The following is a 20,576-nucleotide window of genomic DNA, read 5'->3' as shown; positions in this document are numbered from 1 at the left end:
TGTTCTGATGTCGACATCCCTCATGTAATTCCGGCACCCTTCTTAGAGATTAAAAGAAAGGTCAGAATTACTTATTGAAAAAGATGCTTTCCCTTCTGACCGCTAACTAGCGTTCAGCAATTCTGACATTTCTGTTATTTTCTAGGTTTAAATGGACTTTTCCAGAAATAGTCCGTGCCCCCTCCCCCCGTTGAGGATATCGGATATCCAGGGGGTTAACCATTTTTGCTGAAAATTGAATATCCAGGGGGTTAATATCTACAAGGGAGCGGATATCCAGGGGGTAAAGTGTCTTTTCAAGTAAAAAATGCGATATCCAGGGGTAAGCATCTTTATAAGAGGAAATCCAGGGTGTTGAGCATATTTTTAAGAGTGGATATCCAGGAGGTCTTTACTAATAAAGTAGGATATCCAGGGGGGTTCGACACTTCGAAAAATCAATATCCTCAACAGTGGGGTAAAGTTTTTTTCTGGAAAAGCCCAATAAGGGTGTCGAAATTAGATGAGAGATGTCGACACTAGACTAGACTAGAGTAAACTTCTGACTGAACTTTGCTTTCTTGATGATTTTTATGGTGCCGAGTCCAGTGAAGTAGACTAGAGGATTTCGCCATCTTGAATTTTTTTCACTTTCGTTTTCAAAAATTATATGAAAACGTCAAAACAATAAAATGTTTTCTAAAATTCCATCAATTCCATGAAACTATAGTAAAGACAAGAAAATACATACAAAATTTGAAAAAAATTGGTCTATTGGCCATGGTTTTCTGTTTGTTTTTCTTCAAAAGAGACTGGATCTAGTGGTACGGATTTGCTACCACCTCAAGCAAATCCAAAAAATGGAGCCTACCAAATTACACCGGGCCACTTATGAGCGTCGCATTCAGTCTATCAAAAAGCTTTGGACCCCAGGCTAACATTGGACAAACATACGGTACCTAGAAGTGAAGTTGAAATTCAAAAGAGAACATAACTTTTCCCAATCATTGAATTATTTTCATTCTTAAAATGCAGAATGGTTTTGGAAATTACGATTATTTTGAAAACTAGGATACAATTCGATTATGAAGTATTAAAATTAACTTTATATATAATCTTAAAGTTAGTTCACATTTTCAGATATGCCGATAAAGTTTGTCTTCACGTAATATCTATACGTAAAACGTGCCTCTGCTGAGCGAGTTGCTGGTGTAAATTCCCTTATTTGATCAATAAAGTATCCTAGAGCAATCAATGATCTCTTCATTTTGCTGTAGAATTCGCTGTATTTTGTTGTGTCCAGTTCTCGACGGGGCAAATGTTGAATTTCATTTCTTAAAATCTTTAGTGTGAGACAATGAGCAATTTTGGTTTCTTCTGTTTTATCAGGCATTTCGCTCCAACCGTTCCTTGGTGCTTTATAACCGCAAAGCGTTCGAATAAGTAAGAAAAGCAGAGTGATATCAAACATTGCTGAATTTGTTTTTCGGTCTGAAGGATAAATCAACTCGTATTGATCCGTCCTCAAAACCTTTTTTTTTCTTCAATTCATCCAGCTTTCGAATTTCATTCGGTTGGCTCAATGCGTTGTATAGGTCCTCGGGTTTGCGTGGATAATGCTCATGAAAGACATTCATTAAACATGTTTGCGATAATCCAGTCAACTTGTCCAAATTGCGACGGTTCTCTTCAAAATACTCCATTTTCTTGTTTTGTGTTGTTTTGCTTTGATTACAAACTTTACTTACAATGATGATGATATGAGCTCTCTATATAATGCAAATTACACGCCTTTGTAAGATGTTTTTAAAAATAACACGAGAAAGAGTATTTTAATTTTAATTGCAATATTTTTTGCTCGCAAGTCAATTTTCAACTCCATTTATTTGGTATGCGCACTTTATGACGTTTATTGGTCTACACGCTTATAAGAAATGTTTTTGATAAAATATTATATTATATTTAATATCCCTTTCTGAGCATTAAATAATCTCATAATGAATGATTTAAGAATATTTTAGACTGATCAAGAAAAATTAGATCCTGAAAGTCCATACGCTTTAAGTAAACACTGTTATCTGCTACCTTGTGTGGAAACCACTCTCGAGGGAATAAGACTTTAAGAACCTTTACATGGTTTTCCACATCATTGTAAAGCTTGATTTTTCTTAATTTTTAATGATGAGATCGAAAAAGTTATCCTTATAAAAAAACTGTCAATGATGCGAAGAGATCAAAATTCTTGGTATGCAACCAATAGTTTCTTAATCGCCCACATAATTGGAATAATAATAATTATATAGTGCAAAAGATGATCGTCTTTTTTTTGTCTGTCGTTCATTCTATTCTCCAAACTTTGTCCGACTAACTTATAATCGAGCCTTCGTTAACCCTATTCAAACTAGGCTTTTAGGGGCGGTTCAGAACTAGGGGGGGGCTTTTCCTGTACCACCCTTTAACTTTTGATCTAGTGGGTCTTTTTGGATGAAATTTGGCACACAAGATCCTTGTCACGTAAGGTAACTTTTGACAAAATTTTTTTTTGATGACGTCACTCATCATGCCCAAAGTGAGCAAAAACCGAAATTTTCCATTGTTCTTATAAATAGCTATTGTATTCTAACAAAGGCTTTAAAAAAAAGTTGCATGAGTTTAAAATGCTTATTTTATCCTGAATATTCAATAAATTACGGTTTAAACGATATATTTGACATTAAAAATAAATTTGTATTGGAAAAGTGTCAATTTTTGTGACACCTTACTGTCAGAAATGTCATCATGCTCAAGGTGTGAAAATATTTAGGTGTCAAATTTTTTTTTATTTTGAAGCAAAATAAAAGTTGGGAATTTACAGAAAATTTCACGGCAAAAGCTCTATTATTTCAGGAGCTATTACCAATAGTTTGACTTCCGAACAGAAAGAGCCCCCCCCTAGTACGAATAGGGTTAAAATAAATCAGTTATAATAATGCGTTAAATATATTTTTGATAGTTGTTATTTTTACCGTTAGACGAGTCAACCCTCAGGAGTAAAGGGTTAAAGCACTGACGGTTTAGGTTTACTTTTTGGGCCTTCCATTTTGATTAAAATTGATTCTTTTCTAAAATCTCTTGATCTTTCGTCTCATTACAGGAAATCACTTTAAGCGTGTTAGATTGTCAATCACGAGGGCTTCTCGATGCTGTCCATCAAACATTAACGGATGTCTTCATACCCGCCGTGTCTTCATCCAATGTTTTCCAAAATGCGGACAAGAAGAATGGCGGACAGAGCCGCGCCCGGTTCATTAATTCCTTATCGACTTTCATAGACGCTTTGACAGGTACAATCATTGATTTAGAAGCCCTGAAGGCGCTAGAAACTCTTGGATGATTAAAAATAAGAGTCAACTGAAGAGGGATGCTGCTGATAAGATGGAGTTTTTATAAGATGCTTTAATAATTGGTCATTTGAAGTAATAAAATGACGCGTTCTTTAGAAAAAGTAACAAAATTATTTTATTACTGGTTGACGACCAACCAAATCAAATAAGAGCTTGTAAAAACTCCATCTCGTCTCGGATGCTGACAGTCTATGCACAACGACCTATCCTCGTCTTTAGTTTCACCTTTTTCTTTTTCAAATGCCAACACACGTCTGCCAGAAGACGTTACTACGATCGTTTATACGGCCTTCTTGCTCACAAAGAAACTAACACACGAATGCGTTACTTCAACAGCAACGTGCTCGCTCACCTCACCCACTGTGTATTATAATAAAATAGTTAAACCTCGAATAACTTATCGTCCATTTGACATTTTTTCGACGTCTATTTTTTTTGTACAGTTAACGGTCTCTAATTCGACGTTCTACTACTCGATACGCTCCCTTATTCGATAAAATTGAAAGTCCAAGTCATCAAGAATCTTTCATAAACGACGTTCTACCATTTAATATGCTCCCTTATTTGATGAAAATCCGATTCCCCTTGAAGATCGAATTAGAGAACATCAACTGAATTTAGGATATTAGCATGAACGGGCAGTGTGGTATGACCACGTTCTTTCAGATACACGAGCTTCAAAGTAAACTCCGTTAAATCCATGTTGACTGTGTGCTTTCTGATTTGTCAACAGGTGCTCAACAGAGTTTAAGTGACGTGGTCAAACTCTCGAAGTGCGATGCTTTAGATTTAAGTAAATTGACAACGCCCGCTTTGTATCAGAGCGCGGCTGCTTCGAGTGACACTTTGGAGGTGATTGAAACACAGACTAAAGCATGGATCAAAGAAATTGAACAGGTAACAAATTACTATTTGTCAGTATAAATAATTTTTCATTGGGCTATGGTTTCATGAACTAATCGAAAGATATCAGTGAAGTTTGCACTCGCTCGTTTAAGATTGTTTTGAAAAAAGATATTACTGAAAGTAAGTAAATCGGTAAAATCACGACAACGAACGAAAATTTAACAGGCTAGTAAGCTTCAACCAATCAAATTTTGTATTTTCACTAGCCTTTTACAATTTTCGTCCGTAGTCGTGATTATACTGGTATGCTTAACCTCAGTATTATCGCTGTCGTTCTGTCCGGAAAAAACTTAAATGACTGCATTGAGATTCGTCATTTTTAACACTCTTCGTGACCATTGTATTCTGGAAATTCTTTACTCACTCTAATTCGAACCTCTGTTATTCGAATCTTTCTGTAATTCGAACTAAAAGATTGGTTTGAATTACTCTCTGTAATTCGAATCTTTCTCTAATTCGAAGAAAGTTTTTGATCTCAGGAGGATCGAATTAGAGAGTGACAACTCTTGAGATTAAATATGTTTTTCATTTGTTTTCACGAAAGATTTTAGCAGAGACAGAACAGATGAGGCGGGAGGCGGATAACGTCGGACCCAAGGCTGAATTGGACCACTGGAAGAAACGCATGTCTAAGTTCAATTCTCTTCTCGATGAGCTGAAATCACAAAAATGTAAAGCTGTACTTGGCGTTTTACTGGTTGCAAAAGCTAAACTATTAAAGGTAAGAAAAATTCTTTAAGGAAGTAAGTCTGCGACTGCAGTCGGAGGCAACCCAAACCCTCTTCTTTCAATAGCTATCTACCCGAAGGTAGGGGAGGGCGTCACTCATTCCCCTTGCATTTTTCCACCTACCCTTGATCCGTATTTTTAGTTACTGAGCATCAAGCAGAGAGACATCAAGTACCATTTTGAGAATCTTTGGTATGTCTCGGCTGGGGGTTGAACCCACAACCTTGTGAACCGTAGCCGGATGCTCTACCACTGCACTACGGTTGCTAAATTCTTTCTAAGAAAAGTGGAACGAGGTTGTAGAACGGAGTATTTGGGTTGATGAAAATTCGTTCTTCTTTGCATTACCTCAATTTCTTTTATTCTTTGGTTGATGGTTGGTTAGTAAGTAAATTATGAGATATTTCGTAATGTAATTACTGCTAAATAATGTCAGAATTAAACAGCAGTTGCTCTATTATAACAGGGATATGATAAAGCGTATAAAGCGAGTTTCCCCATCTGTAGACAACCTTTTGTTGGAATATCGTAAATCGAGCTGGTAATATATTGTGGACATCTTTTCAACAATACTGTGTGCACTTGACAATATATAACCTGTATTCACCAATACCGTATTACTTCGAATAAACGCCCCTCCTTAGGGGAGAAATCATTAAGAAACTCCCCCTCAAATAAACGCCCCCTTCGAATAAACGCCTCCTTATTTTAAACGCCTCCTTCGAATAAACGCCCATCCTTTAAGGAAAATTTTCAATGAACACCCCCCCCCTCAATCTGACAATATATTTTGTAGTGTGTGTAGCCCTTAAATGCAGTGGCCTAATTTTGATCTGCAAAACTTAGGACTAAAGTAATTTCGGATGAATTTAATCAGATGGAGCCTTATATCATGGCAAAATATATACAGTCACCATTGTCTAACCTTTCTCCTTTCAGACTTGGAAAGAAATTGATAAGAAAATCACAGATTACGCAAACGAGGCCAAGGATAACGTCAAGTTTTTATATTCCCTGGAGAAATTCTGTGAACCATTATATAACTCAGATCCAGTGTCAATGATCGAAAGTATTCCAGGTCTTTTGAACGCTATCCGGATGGTGCATAATTATTCACGGTATTACAATACCTCGGAAAGGATGACAGCCATCTTCATTAAAGTATGTATTTTGTTTTAACAAAGCTGGTTCACAACGCTGCTACAAGATTTATCTAACGCGTTTTATGGACGTTGTGAACATTAGATAAACGTTGAAACAACTTTGTGTGCTAGCTGGGAATCGAATTATTCTAAGTTCGAAAGATAAAGACGTATGGCAAATACAAAACTATAAGAATAATAAAATCGCGCTGGTATCTAGAACTGAATATATGTAGAGTTCGTTCCTACAAACAGATGGTTGAAGCTGTAACCTAGTCAATAGAACAGACGAACTTTTAAACTCATTTTGTTTTGATCCTCCATATTCCAGGTGACGAATCAAATGATCACAGCGTGCAAAGATTACATTACACAACATGACAGCCTTTCAATATGGGATATTGATTATGATGAATTTCAAGTGAAAAGCCAAAATTGTATCAGGTACTAAAAATTAACAAGTCGTTTTCAATATATGTTGATTCTTTCTAATTCGATCTTCAAGGGACCAAAAATTTTCTTTGAATTAGAAAGATTTAAATTACAGAAAGTATTTTATACTAATTTCTAGCTGATGGGACCAATATTTAAGTTCGAATTATGGAGAGGTTCGAATTAGAGGTAGTTGACTGGTAGTCGTCTTAAAGGTCATTAAAAGTCGCACAAGCTTGTGGAAAAAGATTCGGAAAGGCTGACTAAATGAGGAGAATATGAGGAAAGTGCCCAGCTGGCACACAACGTAGTTTCAACGTTTATCTAACGTTCACAACATCCATATAACATTGGTTGTACGTTGAAACAACGTTGTGTGCCAGCTGGGTGAGATACCTTTAAAGGCCCTAGCCTTCCGGGCTTTAAACGCAATGGAAATAAAACTAATCATCGGTTTCTTTTGTTCTTTCAAATCACAGGCTTAACGAAGAATACCAGAAGACTTTCATGAGCACGAAACGAAAAATTGAGGATAACGAAGATGAAAGACAGTTTGATTTCAGTGAAACATACATCTTTGGTAAGATCAACTCCTTCGTACGACGGCTACAAAAAATCCTTGATCTTATGCAAATATGGAAATCGTGGCAATCGTTGGAAAGATCACATTTAGAAGGAATTGAAATGTTGAATTCCAAATTCCAATTTTTGGTTAGCAATGTGAAAAAACGGAATTATGATTTCTTGGATTATCGGAAATCGGATTTTGATTCGGATTATGAAGAATTTAAAAATTCAATCAAAGATTTGGAGGTATATTTTTTAAACTGTTATCTTGTATTGTCTTGTATTGCCTCAACTCGATATTTACGATACAAGGTTATGCACGGCCATACAATTTATAGTTCAAGGTCGAAGGTTCAAGGTTTCCATACTTATCTGCTGGACTTTTTACAATTCCCATAAAAATCGTAAAATCGTCTTTCTGCCAACTGGACGCAACTTCTCCAGTACTTTTTTTGGAACTCCTCAGTATTCCTCAACAGGACATGGTCTCTTCCTGTATATTGATTTTAACCTCCAATCTTGCTCGAAATGTATTGAGACTTTAGTGTATTTTAACGTTTTTCAGAATTTAAAGTTCGGGCGAGAATTGCTTTTTTAGCACTTCCACTTCCATTCATTGAATATTTCGATTTTGGAGGATTTGGTGGCTTCTAGACCATATTCCAAGCCTTATCGAAACAATTTTGTGCTTTTAAATCCTGAGATCCTAAGGTCCTCCTAAGTCTTAAGTCTCATGTTAAAACTTAGAGTTAAAACTCAAGAGTGCGTAAGGTTGTGTGTTCGATCCCCAGCCGGGTCATACCAAAGATTCCTAAAGTGGTACTTGATGCCTCTCTGCTTGATGCTCAGCAACTAAAGAGGCGGATCAAGGGTAAGTGGAGAAATCCAGGGAAAGGAATGGTGCCCTCCCCTACCTTCGGGTAGACAGCCTAGAGAAAAGTGAGCCTTCGGGCCGCCCTCGACTGTGGTCGCAAATTTATCGACTTATTTACTTTGAAATAATTAAATGGTTCGCTTTTAGATCCAAATGGTGATTTTCATGGAGCGTGTTTTGAACAAAATTTCTACTCTCCCAACGTCACTGAACATGCTGAGCAGATTTGAATGGTAAGAAAATCTTATGGGCCATAAATTAATTACACGCTCAACCCTAGCTTGAAGAGAAGTACGAGTCCCTATGTTTTTTTCACACCCATTCCGCCCTTCTATGATTAAATTTCACCCCATCGCATCCCTTTTCTTACAGAAAACTGTTTCGAAGGATACTCGTTGATCTATGCATCACCAAAATTTTCATAGAGTACAAAGTATATACTGTCACGAGCTAAAGTTTCCTATCCTCTCTTTTTTTGATACCCCTTTTTTTTGGCAAATCCTGGTACCTCATTCCAAACTCCTCCCCATTTTCTAACGGATTCGTGCTCCTTATATACTACCTGGGGTTTTTTTGTTTTTTTCCTCCTATTATATATTTGAAAAAAAGTCTTCAAACAATGACTCGAGCGCCAAGTAATACTTAGGGAGTTGAAATAAGCCTAAAATTCTCTGAAAGAACAAGAAAATAGTTCTCGTCACGATGGTTCGATATTTACTGAAAATTTCTAGGCAACCCAATTTCAATGCAATCATAAACTCCATTAAACCCGTTGCTTGGGTTTTTTCTCTTTTTATTGTTAAAAGATAGAACTTGTGATCATGTGATTAGAAAATAGACCAATCCAAAGAGGAGATTTTGGTAACATGAACAATAATGCTAAAACGACACATTGCCGAACCGGGGGGAGTTTCTAAACATCGACCAGAAATGGCGACCACGACAAGCGACCACGACCGGCGACCAGATAAATTTGGGTTATCGAGTTTATCTGCTCTCTCCACCGTAGAGAACATCCAAATCGAGTCCTGATGTGGCTTACAAATGAACCACTGAGCACGTGGCTGAGAATTACTCTAGCTGAGAATACTAAAAGTGACCTTTGACGTTACCAGTCATTTTCTAGACAAAGTGACACTTTTTGACAAAAATATTGACAGGGCAATTAAGTATGATGTCTGTAAGTTTTGTTACACCAAATATTTTAATTGTACCGAATGAGATGCCTTTAGTATGAATAGATAGAAATTGTCAGTAGGCAAAAGCTGGGAAGGGCAGTTTTAGAGATATCAATCTCATCAATTATTCGTTTGTCCTTACATTGTCAAAATAACTTATTTTGACAAAATAATGATCTGATGATCAAATAATGATCTGATGATCAAATATAAAGCTTCCTAAATAAATTCCAGCACAAATTTTACCACTAATTAATTTGATGTCAAAAATACAAAAGGATAGAAATTGACACTCTATTCAAGCTCCAAGAGCGTTGAAATGGCTGCTCTACACGTTTTGCACGTGGCTTTATAATCACTGTAGGTGAGACAGGGGTGAGCTTTACTCTTCAATTCGATAAATAAATGATCATAAGAGAAAGACTCTACGGTGGAGAAAGAGGAAAACTCGATAACCCAAATTTATCTGGTCGCCGGTCGTGGTCGCGGTCGCCATTTCTGGTCGATGTTTAGAAACTCCCCGAACCGGGGTTCTTTATAATGGTAATGGTTCAGCTCAGGTTATTCAGTTGTTTATTTCCATTGGTCTTTGTCAAGGATCAGACTCGGTGACGTGCCCGTGCGTAACAAGGTTGGCGTGAACACGTATCACTTACGTAAAGTGAAGGACCGACTCATCAGTTCCGTTGAACCAGAAGGATCTGATTCTTAATATGAAATTTTTGAGATAGTATGTTCTATGTGTAATAATCGCTTGTGGTTTCTTAAATTGGCTATTGAGAATTTCCCTTTGTCAAATGGGAAATTCCTACTTACAATCGATACGACTTTTTATAAGAATATAATCTCTAACTTGTAAACCAAAACATTATGTTTGGATATTGGGCTGCCGTTTACTTCTTCGTGTTTTTCTTAAATAAGTTTATTTTCTTTATCGTATAAGCATAGATTTTATAAGAAACTAAATCTTTTTTAAATGATTGAAAAAATGTCCAAGATAAAAGATAAACATTAGAAATAAGCATTGAAGAATCTCATTAAGTGCGTACACGTTTTGTTTTTTATACGAAGAAACTATATAAGAATACATACGAACATAAGGCTTCGATGGCAAAAAGAATAAGAATAAGCTAAGAACATTTTAAGGCTTTGCGGACTATAAAACACCCGATTTCCTAGGAGAAAGCTCAGGTAGTAGGTACAGAAAATATTCACAAAATGGTGAAAATAAGAATATTATGAAACCATTTTTACACCTGAAAACATAAAAAGTTGAGAACGTGCGAATGCTTCAAAAAATTTTGATGTTCTTATAAAAAAAGATTAAACTTATCCAACTCGAAGCAGACTATACTGTATTCATAGCCCCCGGCGTGCGAGAATCAGAGAAAAAAATCAAGTCGCCCACCATATAGCATTTTCGGCGCTTTAAATTTAATCAAACTAGCTTAGATTTCTAGGCTAGGCCATCGTGTTATATATATATTTCTTTATCACATTTTCATCATTTTTCACCAGGTTGGACTTGCCAGCACTGAAGGATCCAATTAATGAATATTACATCAAACTTCTACTGGAGTTCGGTAAAGACCTCGAAACCACAATGAGGTTGTACCAAAAACAGAAGAATGACCCGCCCATTGGGCGTAATATGCCGCCCATCGCAGGTAGGTTTTCAGCACTCTCACCCCCTCTGTCATAATTAAAATCCTTCTTCGATTAGCACTCGAATAATATCCAATAACGTATTTTTGCTCCTTATAGAGGGGAGACTACACGTACTTCATTTATTAAAACCCAGTTTATAAGAACATTTCTAAGTTGAATATTCAGGGAAGAAAAAGAACCTTGTAAGAGATATCCTGCCTTAGAACTGTATAAGGTTTTTCATCCCTTTGAAATGACTGAATAATAGGTTAAGGTTTCTGCTTGTCATGGCACAGACAGGTTTCAGATGATAGCTTTGCAAAGATATCCTTGATTTTTCGTTTATTTTATTCACTTCGTGCGGTTTACCTTATTCTTTGACTTTACATATTGATTTATGTATAACAAACAGTCTCAGTGACCCCAGTGAGAGATTTTTCGCCAGGTTGGATGTAATGAAGGAAACTATATGCTCCAAAAATTCAGTCGGCATTTTTAGATATGCTGCCCCTCCCAATAGGGGAAAGACTTTAGTGTTATTTTCCAATAGGGGTTTAATAAATTTCAGGGTATATTTTCACACGCTGGGGACAAGTTTTCAGCCTCTTTTCAAGTAAAGAGCCTCAACAACGGGGTTGTGACCCGAAAGGCTAAATGGCGTACTTTTGTGTTGAAAAGTGTGCCGTGGCTAGGTGGTTAGGAAATCCTGTCTAGGTCACGTGACATTACAATAGAATTTCAGCGCATGGCCAATCAGAAGCTTTGCGGGTTTTCGAAAACAATAGCAACAATATTTTTTCCGATATTCACTTTTTTTTGCCTGCAAAGGCTTTAAAGCCCGACATCTAGCCCTTCGGGCTTTAAAAATATATTGTTATGACAGGAATGTTTTATTGATATGTTTTTATTATTATTATAGGGAAAATCTCATGGGCCAGACAGTTGTTCCGTAAAATACAAAGTCCGATGGAATATTTCCAAAATTATTCCGCCATCTTTAAACTTGATCTTTTATAAAATATCACATCATCCAGTATCCAACCAGGATTACTCCCGGTAGGATAAAGTTGGTGTGATATTTCGGGACATTTGCGATCGTTATCCTAAAACAGCTATGTAATTTGTAAAATATAAGTGGATGAAATTGATGGACCCCTCAAAGTGTTCGAAATTATGTAAAGTTTTGGATTTTTTGAGGTTTCGAAGTTTGTTGAATATAATATGTTTCAGAGTTACATCAATGTGGATATTTTGTAAATGAAGTATTTTGTGGAGCATGTAAAAATATTTTATTTTAATTTAATCGGCTTTTGGAAAAGTCCCAAGGCCAAGAGAGTTAAAAGTGAGAATATGTCGAGTCTATGTGAAAAAATTGAAAATTGAAATAAGAAGGGAACCAACCTTCTGTGCTCTGGAGGTGGAGTATGCACAATATTTGCATATTTATTTGGTTGACTTGAGAGCCCCAAGACTGTGTAACTGAATATAGCTGTGAAAGAAAAATCTGGTAGAATGTCTTTGGGGTGAGAATAGACTAGAATTGCAGATTTTATGCAATGAAGACTGCTATAGCAGAAGATCTCTATTGTTAAAATGTGAAATTAAAATGAACAACGGATGAGATGGAGACACCCCCACCAAGGGGGTGCCTGGAGACAGGTGCGGATCCTGGAATATATTGTTATGACAGGAATGTTTTATTGATATGTTTTTATTATTATTATAGGGAAAATCTCATGGGCCAGACAGTTGTTCCGTAAAATACAAAGTCCGATGGAATATTTCCAAAATTATTCCGCCATCTTTAAACTTGAAGACGCAAAGAAGATAGTGAAGAATTACAACAAGACGGCCAAAGTTCTTTTGGAATATGAAATGTTGTATCATCAGGCGTGGCTCGAGCAGGTTAGTGCTGGGGTCTCGATTAGTGCCGGGGTCTTGATTAGTGCAGGCGTCTTGATTAGTGCCGGCGTCTTGATTAGTGCCGGGGTCTCGATTAGTGCCAGGGTCTTGATTAGTGCCGGGGTCTCGATTAGTGCTGGGGTCTTGATTAGTGCTGCGGTCCTGATTAGTGCCGGGGTCTCGATTAGTGACGGGGTCTCGATTAGTACCGGGGTCTCGATTAGTGCCGGGTCTCGATTAGTGCCGGGGTCGATTGTGCCGGGGTCGATAGTGCCGGGGTCTCGATAGTGCCAGTCTCGGGCCGGGGTCTCGATTAGTGCCGGGTCTCGATTAGTGCCGGGTCTCGATTAGTGCCGGGGTCCTCGATTAGTGCCGGGGTCTCGATTAGTTAGTGCCGGGGTCTCGATTAGTGCCGGGGTCTCGATTAGTGCCAGTGCCGGGGTCTCGATGATTAGTGCCGGGGTCTCGATTAGTGCCAGGGTCTTGATTAGTGCCGGGGTCTCGATTAGTGCCGGGGTCTCGATTAGTGCCGGGGTCTCGATTAGTGCCGGGGTCTCGATTAGTGCCGGGGTCTTGATTAGTGCCAGGGGTCTTGATTAGTGGGCCGGGGTCTCGATTAGTGCCGGGGTCTCGATTAGTGCGGGTCTCGATTAGTGCCGGGGTCTCGATTAGTGCCGGGGTCTTGATTAGTGCCGGGGTCTCGATTAGTGCCATGGTCTTGATTAGTGCCGGGGTCTCGATTAGTGCCGGGGTCTCGATTAGTGCCGGGGTCTCGATTAGTGCCGGGGTCTCGATTAGTGCCGGGGTCTTGATTAGTGCCGGGGTCTCGATTAGTGCCAGGGTCTTGATTAGTGCCGGGGTCTCGATTAGGGCCGGGGTCTCGATTAGTGCCGGGGGTCTCGATTAGTGCCGGGGTCTCGATTAGTGCCGGGTCCGGGTCTCGATTAGTGCTGGGGTCTTGATTAGTGCCGGGGTCTCGATTAGTGCCAGGGTCTTGATTAGTGCCGGGGTCTCGATTAGTGCCGGGGTCTCGATTAGTGCCGGGGTCTCGATTAGTACCGGGGTCTTGATTAGTGCCGGGGTCTCGATTAGTGCCGGGGTCTTGATTAGTGCCGGGGTCTCGATTAGTGCCGGGGTCTCGATTAGTGCCGGGGTCTCGATTAGTGCCGGGGTCTCGATTAGTGCCGGGGTCTCGATTAGTGCCGGTCTCGATTAGTGCCGGGTCTCGATTAGTGCCAGGGTCTTGATTAGTGCCGGGGTCTCGATTAGTGCCGGGGTCTCGATTAGTGCCGGGGTCTCGATTAGTGGCGGGGTCTTGATTAGTGCCGGGGTCTCGATTAGTGGCGGGGTCTTGATTAGTGGCGGGACCACTTATGGTTTGGTGATGGATATGGCAGACTTCATTTTTTTGACTTTGCTTGAGCACGCAGGATAGCCATATCACTTTATCTAGCCCCGTTACAGAAAAGAGAATCGTGACCTGGTAACTGATTTGGTTTTCAAGATTGGGATTGATAAATTTTGATTGGCCTTGGAAATATTTAAAAAAAACACACCAAAACAATAACTTTTTCCAGATATCTTCTTCATTCATATCATCATATAACTATAAACTAAGTGTCAGTACGTCATCAAAAATCATCAGAAAACTAATACTCCCGAATAGATTGAACACAAAAATCATTAGAAAACTAAGTTCAGTTAGAAGTAGACTCTTTGATCTAGGTCCCAAAAGGCTGTTTCTGATTTGAATTTCTGTCGTTGGTTAAAACTTTCATCAGTGAAAGATCTGCTAATCGACACTAGATCACCTCATAATTCAAATTCGATTTAATCTCAGAACATTTTGGTTTTCTCCTTAGAATAAATAATTTAACACCGGCCCTTATTCCGCCACAGCCTAATTTTGGGCTTACGCCAATTAGGGCCGTAAATAACGCCAAAACTTGTAAGAATCGCTATTCAGGCTTCAAAACAGTAAGTATTAACTAAAATTTACATTAAAATGTCATCTTTCAGTATTAAACTGTTGAAAATTCCAAATCATTGATTTTCGTGAAGTTTTGGAAAAAAATAGTTTTCATCCTTTAATCATGCCTAAAAAATCCTTTAAATTGAGAAAAAATGGTCAAAAATTAACGCTACATTTAGGTAAAAATTGCAAAATTTTGGCACTTTTTACGCCGGTCCTTTTAACACCGGCCCTTATTACGCCACGAGCCCAAAAATAACGCCAACAAGGGCCGGCGTAAAAAAAAAGGGCTGATAAGGTAATTGAATATAGTATTACTTATTGTAAAGGCTTCCAATTTTTTTTTCGTCATAGATCGAAGTCGCCAAATCAGGTCTTCAAGCCTCCTTACTGGTTAGACACCCAGATTCGAAAGAAGTCTTCGTCAATTTCGATCCACATATCCTGATCCTGATGCGAGAGACAGAGTGTATGGATAAGATGAACTTGGAAATCCCACACACAGCTCAACCTTTCAAACAGAAACAAAGTGTATTCAAAGCTAACTATAACAAACTGCAGGTTTGTGATTAAAAATGTACAATAATAGATGGAATAGATAGAATTGATACAAGCTTATAGGCCGAAATTACACAGCAAAATCATACCAGAGGTTATGCTGAAAGTGAACATTTTAAGCAAAAATGGACCGGTCTGTAAAATACTAACCACGCGCACGACCGAATTAAAATTTTGTACACTGTCTTAAATAGTTGATATCTACCACTGGTAAAAATTTCAAATCACAAGCTCTTTCTGAGCTCCGGCAAGGGTTCGATGTGTAATTTAAGGACCGGTCTGCAAAGTTCCAAATACTCATGAGACCAATTCTTATTAGTTTTAATAAAATACAAACCAGACAAGCAGCCGCACTAAAATTTTGCGAATGAACTCCAAATATTCATATCTTACACTGGTCAAAATTTCAAGGTCTTGCACTTCTCAAATTTTAAGGGTGTGGTGGGGGGTGTGGTTTTCAAAAAAATATCAATATGCTCAGAGGTTTGGTACATTTTTGGATCATTTTATTTGTTCTCTGTTGGAGACGTACACACTACATCAAGGTTACATATCCCTTAGAAAAGCCTATATTTTGGTTGTTATCAAAAAGAGAAATCATTGCATCGCTAATTATCTTATCATTTTTTACTTTTCCAAGATGTCAACCCTCAAGATGCTTCTACTTGTAAAAAATTTAGGAAGATGCGGGTTAATATTATACCTTTTTGAATAATTATTTTTGTTTCTGTACACACTTCACCAGTATAGACTATTATTATTTTTATTGGCTGCATTGCTTTTCCATTTTCTTCATTTTACCTTTTCCAGATGCTGATGACTGAATACAAACGAGTGCTTGGCAAAATCCCTGTTGTTGTCAAACCCTTGATGTCACCCCATCTTGTTAAACTGGACGCCGCCCTTGAGCCAGGTAATTTCCGCCCGCACTGCAATTTCTACGCACCAAGTACTTAAGGTGACGCCCTTTTTGCGGAGCTAATAAACTTTCACTTTCATCTTTCTGTTATAAAGTATTTAAAAGTAGATTTCCAGTCTGCAATTAGTTTGTGTGCAAGCGGGTAAGAAGTGCACGAACGGAAAATTTTCGTGTTAATAAAAATCCCGTTAATTTTCGAAAGCTAAACTCTAAAGTTTACACCTGCTCATTCGTGTGAATTTCAAGGCCGTTAAATTTCAAGGCCGTTAAATACTTCTATACTTATATTCATGTAATAAGGTATGTCCAAGTGCTGTCGTTGTGTTATTGATGTTTTGTAACGATTCTATCTTCTCTGATTTCTTATCAGGCTTATGTATGTTAACTTGGAATTCACTCAATTTCAACGCCTTCATTGAGAGTGTTTACGAGACGTTGAATGAAGTCGAACTAATGGTTGATCGAGTTATCGATTTAATTGAGTTTCGTATCGAGAAAATTTTGAACGATATTGCGAACACGAAATTGGTCGAGTTACCGACAGACACGCCATGGACTATTGATGAGTTCATAAAAAGAACGGAGGTTTGCAGCTATTCACGCTTTTTACAACAACAATTATATAAGAACACGAGACCAAAAATTGGCCAAAACCTAAGAATAAATTAAGAACAATCTGCCTGAGCCTCAGATTTCAGAAATTACTAAGAAAGTACTGATTTTGACAGATTTTAAACCCGAATTTTAAGTTTTAAGTAGTATTAAGCGTATTAAGAACAATATAAGAACATTTAAGCTTGAAAAATTAAAAATTTACTGGTTCTTATGAGGGAAAAGTGCGTATTTACATCCAAGCATATTTTGTCCTTCTTACCTCAAAACGATCAAAGAAATACCATCCGAATCGTAAACGTAACAACGTAACATTTTTCTGATTACATCAGGTGTTTCCCCGAAAATAAGCCCGATTCTATTGAAGTGTGAAAGGATTACAATAGATGATGGTTTAAATTATCAAACATGTGATATATTTTTCAGTCTTTTCATCATGACTTTTGCAGTCTGATTCGTATATAAAATGGAAATTATTGCTTAGAGACTACCCTGTCTCCCTCCAACTGCCTTAGAAGAAAAATACGGCAGTTAGGGAAGCAGAGTAGCTCCATCTCGTGCTTTTTTTAAAAGATCTGTATTCGCGGACATTTCACTAAGCTATAGAACTTATTCACTACAGGTGCTTTGTAAGAAAGGTGCAGAAACGATCGAATCGAAGAGCCAGTATGCTGAGAAAGCAACTAATGAGTTATGTATGATGTTGTTAACTGTCGAACAAAATGTTGAACAACAAAATGTTGATGAAGATGAAGATGAAGATGGAGAAAGACAACATTCACCAGGTTTATTTGTATTAGTGAAATTCATGACGTAATGCTAGGTATCGATTCCACAATCCTAGTGGTTCACGCCGGATTAACGCACTCCGAAAAAATTGAGCGTCAGTGTCTCGCAAGCTGACAGGCCGTAAAAACTACGGCGTAAGGCGGTTCTAACGAGACGACTCTTATACCACTCATCACAGAACTGGCATCCACTGTAAGGAGAAGCCAGTCATCAATTACGTAATGTTTTATACAGAGGAACCTAAAAATACCAGAAGTTTGCTACTAATTCTGAATTTCAACAATAAAAGGAGTGGTAAACGCCCATATTATTTTGGCTGATTCGGTAAAAAAATATCACGAATATAGCGCGCCTAGGTCAATCAAATAATTTTTCTTGCAAATCAATTAAAAACATCATTCTCTATTTTGGCCTTCAGTTACAATCTTAATTAGATGTGTCTTTAATAGAGGTAGGCTTGACCGGCTAGGAGAGACGAATCGCTCAAAGACAAAGACGTAACATTGCAACAGTTTTCGACGAATTGAATAGATGAAATTTTATTGCCTTGTCTCTCAGCCAATCTAGCTCCTTAGAGAATTCATTTTTACATGCTCTAGCTTCACATTTATCAATATCTATAAAGTACATCCGGAGATGTGACAGGTTTATCAGGTATGAGTCGGTATTGGATAAGGGAGTAACGCCTGCAGGCTCTATCTTAAGATTTTAAGAAGATTTCCAAAAGTCTGCGCCACGAAGTCGGGTTTTTTTAATTATGTCTCTCTTTCTTTAGATCTTGTCAAGTCTAGACCAAAATCACGCCTTGGTAGTGCGGCCGTGTCACCAACCCGTGCGGCCGCCAAACGTAAGCGAGAAATGCTTGAAGTTCTCGTAGAGCGAGCAAACGAGCTTCTAAACTATTACAATCATCAAAATTTGGAAGCGCTTAACAAAGTGATTCGCTCAACACTCGATGCCATTCGAAAGAGAATTCATGCCACGGCTACTATACTATATAAAGAACGCACGCAACAAAACCTTGAAGAGACCGGCAGCCTAGCTCCGTTTTTCTACTCTGATTTTGTGTTAAAGATACCGAACGTTTCAATGAGCCCCTCGCTGGATGAAATTCAACAAGCTATCAATAAATGCACACATGTCATTTTATCGATCACCAAAAACATCACAATGTGGGAATCCAATGTCAAAGGTATGGTTTTGAACTTTCAAGTAAATCCCGTTTTTCTGGTGGATGCCTTGTCATTTTCTATTTTTTTGTGGTATGATTCACAATTCAAAGTCTCAAGGCTAGACTTTGAATTGTGAACCGTCTAGTTTTTTATACTTATCTCTAGTTTACGGTCTGGTCTACAGATTTCTTTAAAGCTTTCCTTAAAGGGCTAGATGACGTGCTTTAAGCTTTTCCAACCAAAAAAAAGTGAGCTTGATAATTTATGGAAAGATAAATAAAATTTTTTTTTTCTAAAATTTTGAGTCTTGATACAGACTAGATTAAGTCATAAACCCTGTCCTAAGCTCTAGTTTAGACGGCCCACTTTTTGCCCTGCCTATTCTAATTGTGAATTAAAGAGGGCATAAAGTGGGCTGTCTAAAGTGATGCATAGCCCTCTTTTGACGTCAATGCAATGTCTTCTTTCAAACCTTTCCAAGCAAAGATTTTAACAACCAACTGTGTGTCCTCTTTTTGCCTACTCTAACAATTAGAATAGGCAGGGCAGAAAGTCGGCCGTCTAAACTAGAGCTAATGGATGTAAAACGACTTGGAATATTACTGTGCTATACAACAATATAAAGAGTCAGAGAGTTTTATACGCTCTAGAAGTTTGTCCTGAAAGTCTACTAAGCAGAATAGTGTAAAAGGTTTACAAGCTTCAAAGGTTTCCAATATGAGTGAGATTGCTGATATTGCGCCGGTTTTCGCCAGTAGTGGCAAATTTTTAAGAATTTTTTTCTAGCTCAAATTTCTTAGATTTAGCACTACTGGCTAAAACCGCGGTGGTCACTTCTGAAAGAAGTTTCATTTTTCATCTTCGTTTTCCATTTTTTTCTATTTCATAATAAATATCGCACCCACTCTTAGTGTTAGGGAAGTGTGTCATTCCATTGACTTACCGGCTCTTTTGGTTTTACAGGTCTTACAACCTCATCATCAGATGAATTAGAGACAAAAACAGATTTTGAACAAGGCCACAATGAAGCGGCCACTCGAAGCCGCACGGGCAGTTTATTATCGAGCGTCAATGATGATGACGGTTTATCAACAATACAATCCATCGCACAGGTAAGAAAGTTCAATGGATCGCCCTATCATAAAACAGAAAACAAGGGTTAGGTTTTTATCTACTACATGTACTAAAGCTTCTTCGGCTACACCTTTACACAAAGAAATATCTAACACCAAATAGCGCCTTTTACGCTTCTTTGAGCCAGCACCCGAACTAGACTCCAATACACATATGCATAATAATTGCTGGAATTTAGGGGCTACGTTATAAGTATGTTTTCATCAATTTCATAATATGCAACAGCTACAATTTTCATTCTGTTTATCTTTCATGAGTGAATTTTACGGCCATCTTGAATTTTGATTTTCAACCTCGAGCTGTTAATAAACCTCACCCCCATATACAAAATGCTTCCAATGACACCGAATCAGCCTGTTTATCGCCTTTTAAAGCAGCGTTTACAGTTCTTCCGTCTTATATGAATTTCCGTCTCTGCAAAGTATAAAAAGAGTCTTTTCTGTCTTAGAATTGAGAAAAATTCATGGTATGCACCATTGCAATGTCTTCCATTCCACCCGATAGCTGATTGGTTGAAAGTGACGTATTGACTGATTTTACGTCACTTACAACCAATGAGCTATTGGTTCCATGATGTAATGTCAGAAGACATTGCAGTGGTGCATATCATGAATTGGCTAGCTTGTCGCGTGGTGTCTATTTTCCGTCTCAGAGGAAAAACAAGCGAGTTTATGTAATTGC

The 20,576-nt window shown here is 38.0% G+C and overlaps 2 protein-coding genes across 2 annotated transcripts in view; both read left to right on the top strand.

Moving 5' to 3' along the window:
* Window positions 1-307: 307 nt before the first annotated feature.
* On the top strand, window positions 308-11,854 carry LOC136813470 (dynein axonemal heavy chain 5-like). Its single transcript, XM_067069988.1, has 10 exons — window positions 308-322; window positions 3,113-3,302; window positions 4,096-4,259; window positions 4,813-4,989; window positions 5,937-6,158; window positions 6,471-6,583; window positions 7,051-7,384; window positions 8,160-8,245; window positions 10,709-10,857; window positions 11,757-11,854. The coding sequence occupies exons 1-10, from the start codon at window positions 308-310 to the stop codon at window positions 11,852-11,854; spliced, it is 1,548 nt and encodes a 515-aa protein (XP_066926089.1).
* A 713-nt stretch (window positions 11,855-12,567) lies between these two features.
* The window catches only part of LOC136813490 (dynein axonemal heavy chain 5-like), a 66,698-nt gene continuing 58,689 nt past the window's right edge, over window positions 12,568-20,576 (top strand). Inside the window, exons 1-7 of the mRNA XM_067070004.1 lie at window positions 12,568-12,742; window positions 15,066-15,272; window positions 16,080-16,182; window positions 16,559-16,773; window positions 17,423-17,585; window positions 18,365-18,781; window positions 19,725-19,873. Of these exons, the coding sequence (XP_066926105.1) occupies window positions 12,611-12,742; window positions 15,066-15,272; window positions 16,080-16,182; window positions 16,559-16,773; window positions 17,423-17,585; window positions 18,365-18,781; window positions 19,725-19,873 (1,386 nt within the window). The 5' untranslated portion in view covers window positions 12,568-12,610. The remainder of the gene's footprint in view (window positions 12,743-15,065; window positions 15,273-16,079; window positions 16,183-16,558; window positions 16,774-17,422; window positions 17,586-18,364; window positions 18,782-19,724; window positions 19,874-20,576) is intronic.

Source organism: Clytia hemisphaerica, unplaced genomic scaffold (genome assembly GCF_902728285.1).
Source record: "Clytia hemisphaerica strain Z4C2 unplaced genomic scaffold, Clytia hemisphaerica genome assembly, whole genome shotgun sequence".
Lineage (NCBI taxonomy): Eukaryota > Metazoa > Cnidaria > Hydrozoa > Leptothecata > Clytiidae > Clytia > Clytia hemisphaerica.
The sequence above is the reverse complement of the archived record's forward strand: the minus strand, read 5'-3'. Positions and strand labels throughout refer to the sequence as shown.

What these genes read in the sequence shown, in the direction of transcription:
- LOC136813470 (XM_067069988.1), top strand. An exon ending in CAAAAGCTAAACTATTAAAG is followed by an intron (nt 4,990 to 5,936) that starts GTAAGAAAAATT and finishes TTCTCCTTTCAG; the next exon opens with ACTTGGAAAGAAATTGATAA. An exon ending in ATTCAATCAAAGATTTGGAG is followed by an intron (nt 7,385 to 8,159) that starts GTATATTTTTTA and finishes GTTCGCTTTTAG; the next exon opens with ATCCAAATGGTGATTTTCAT.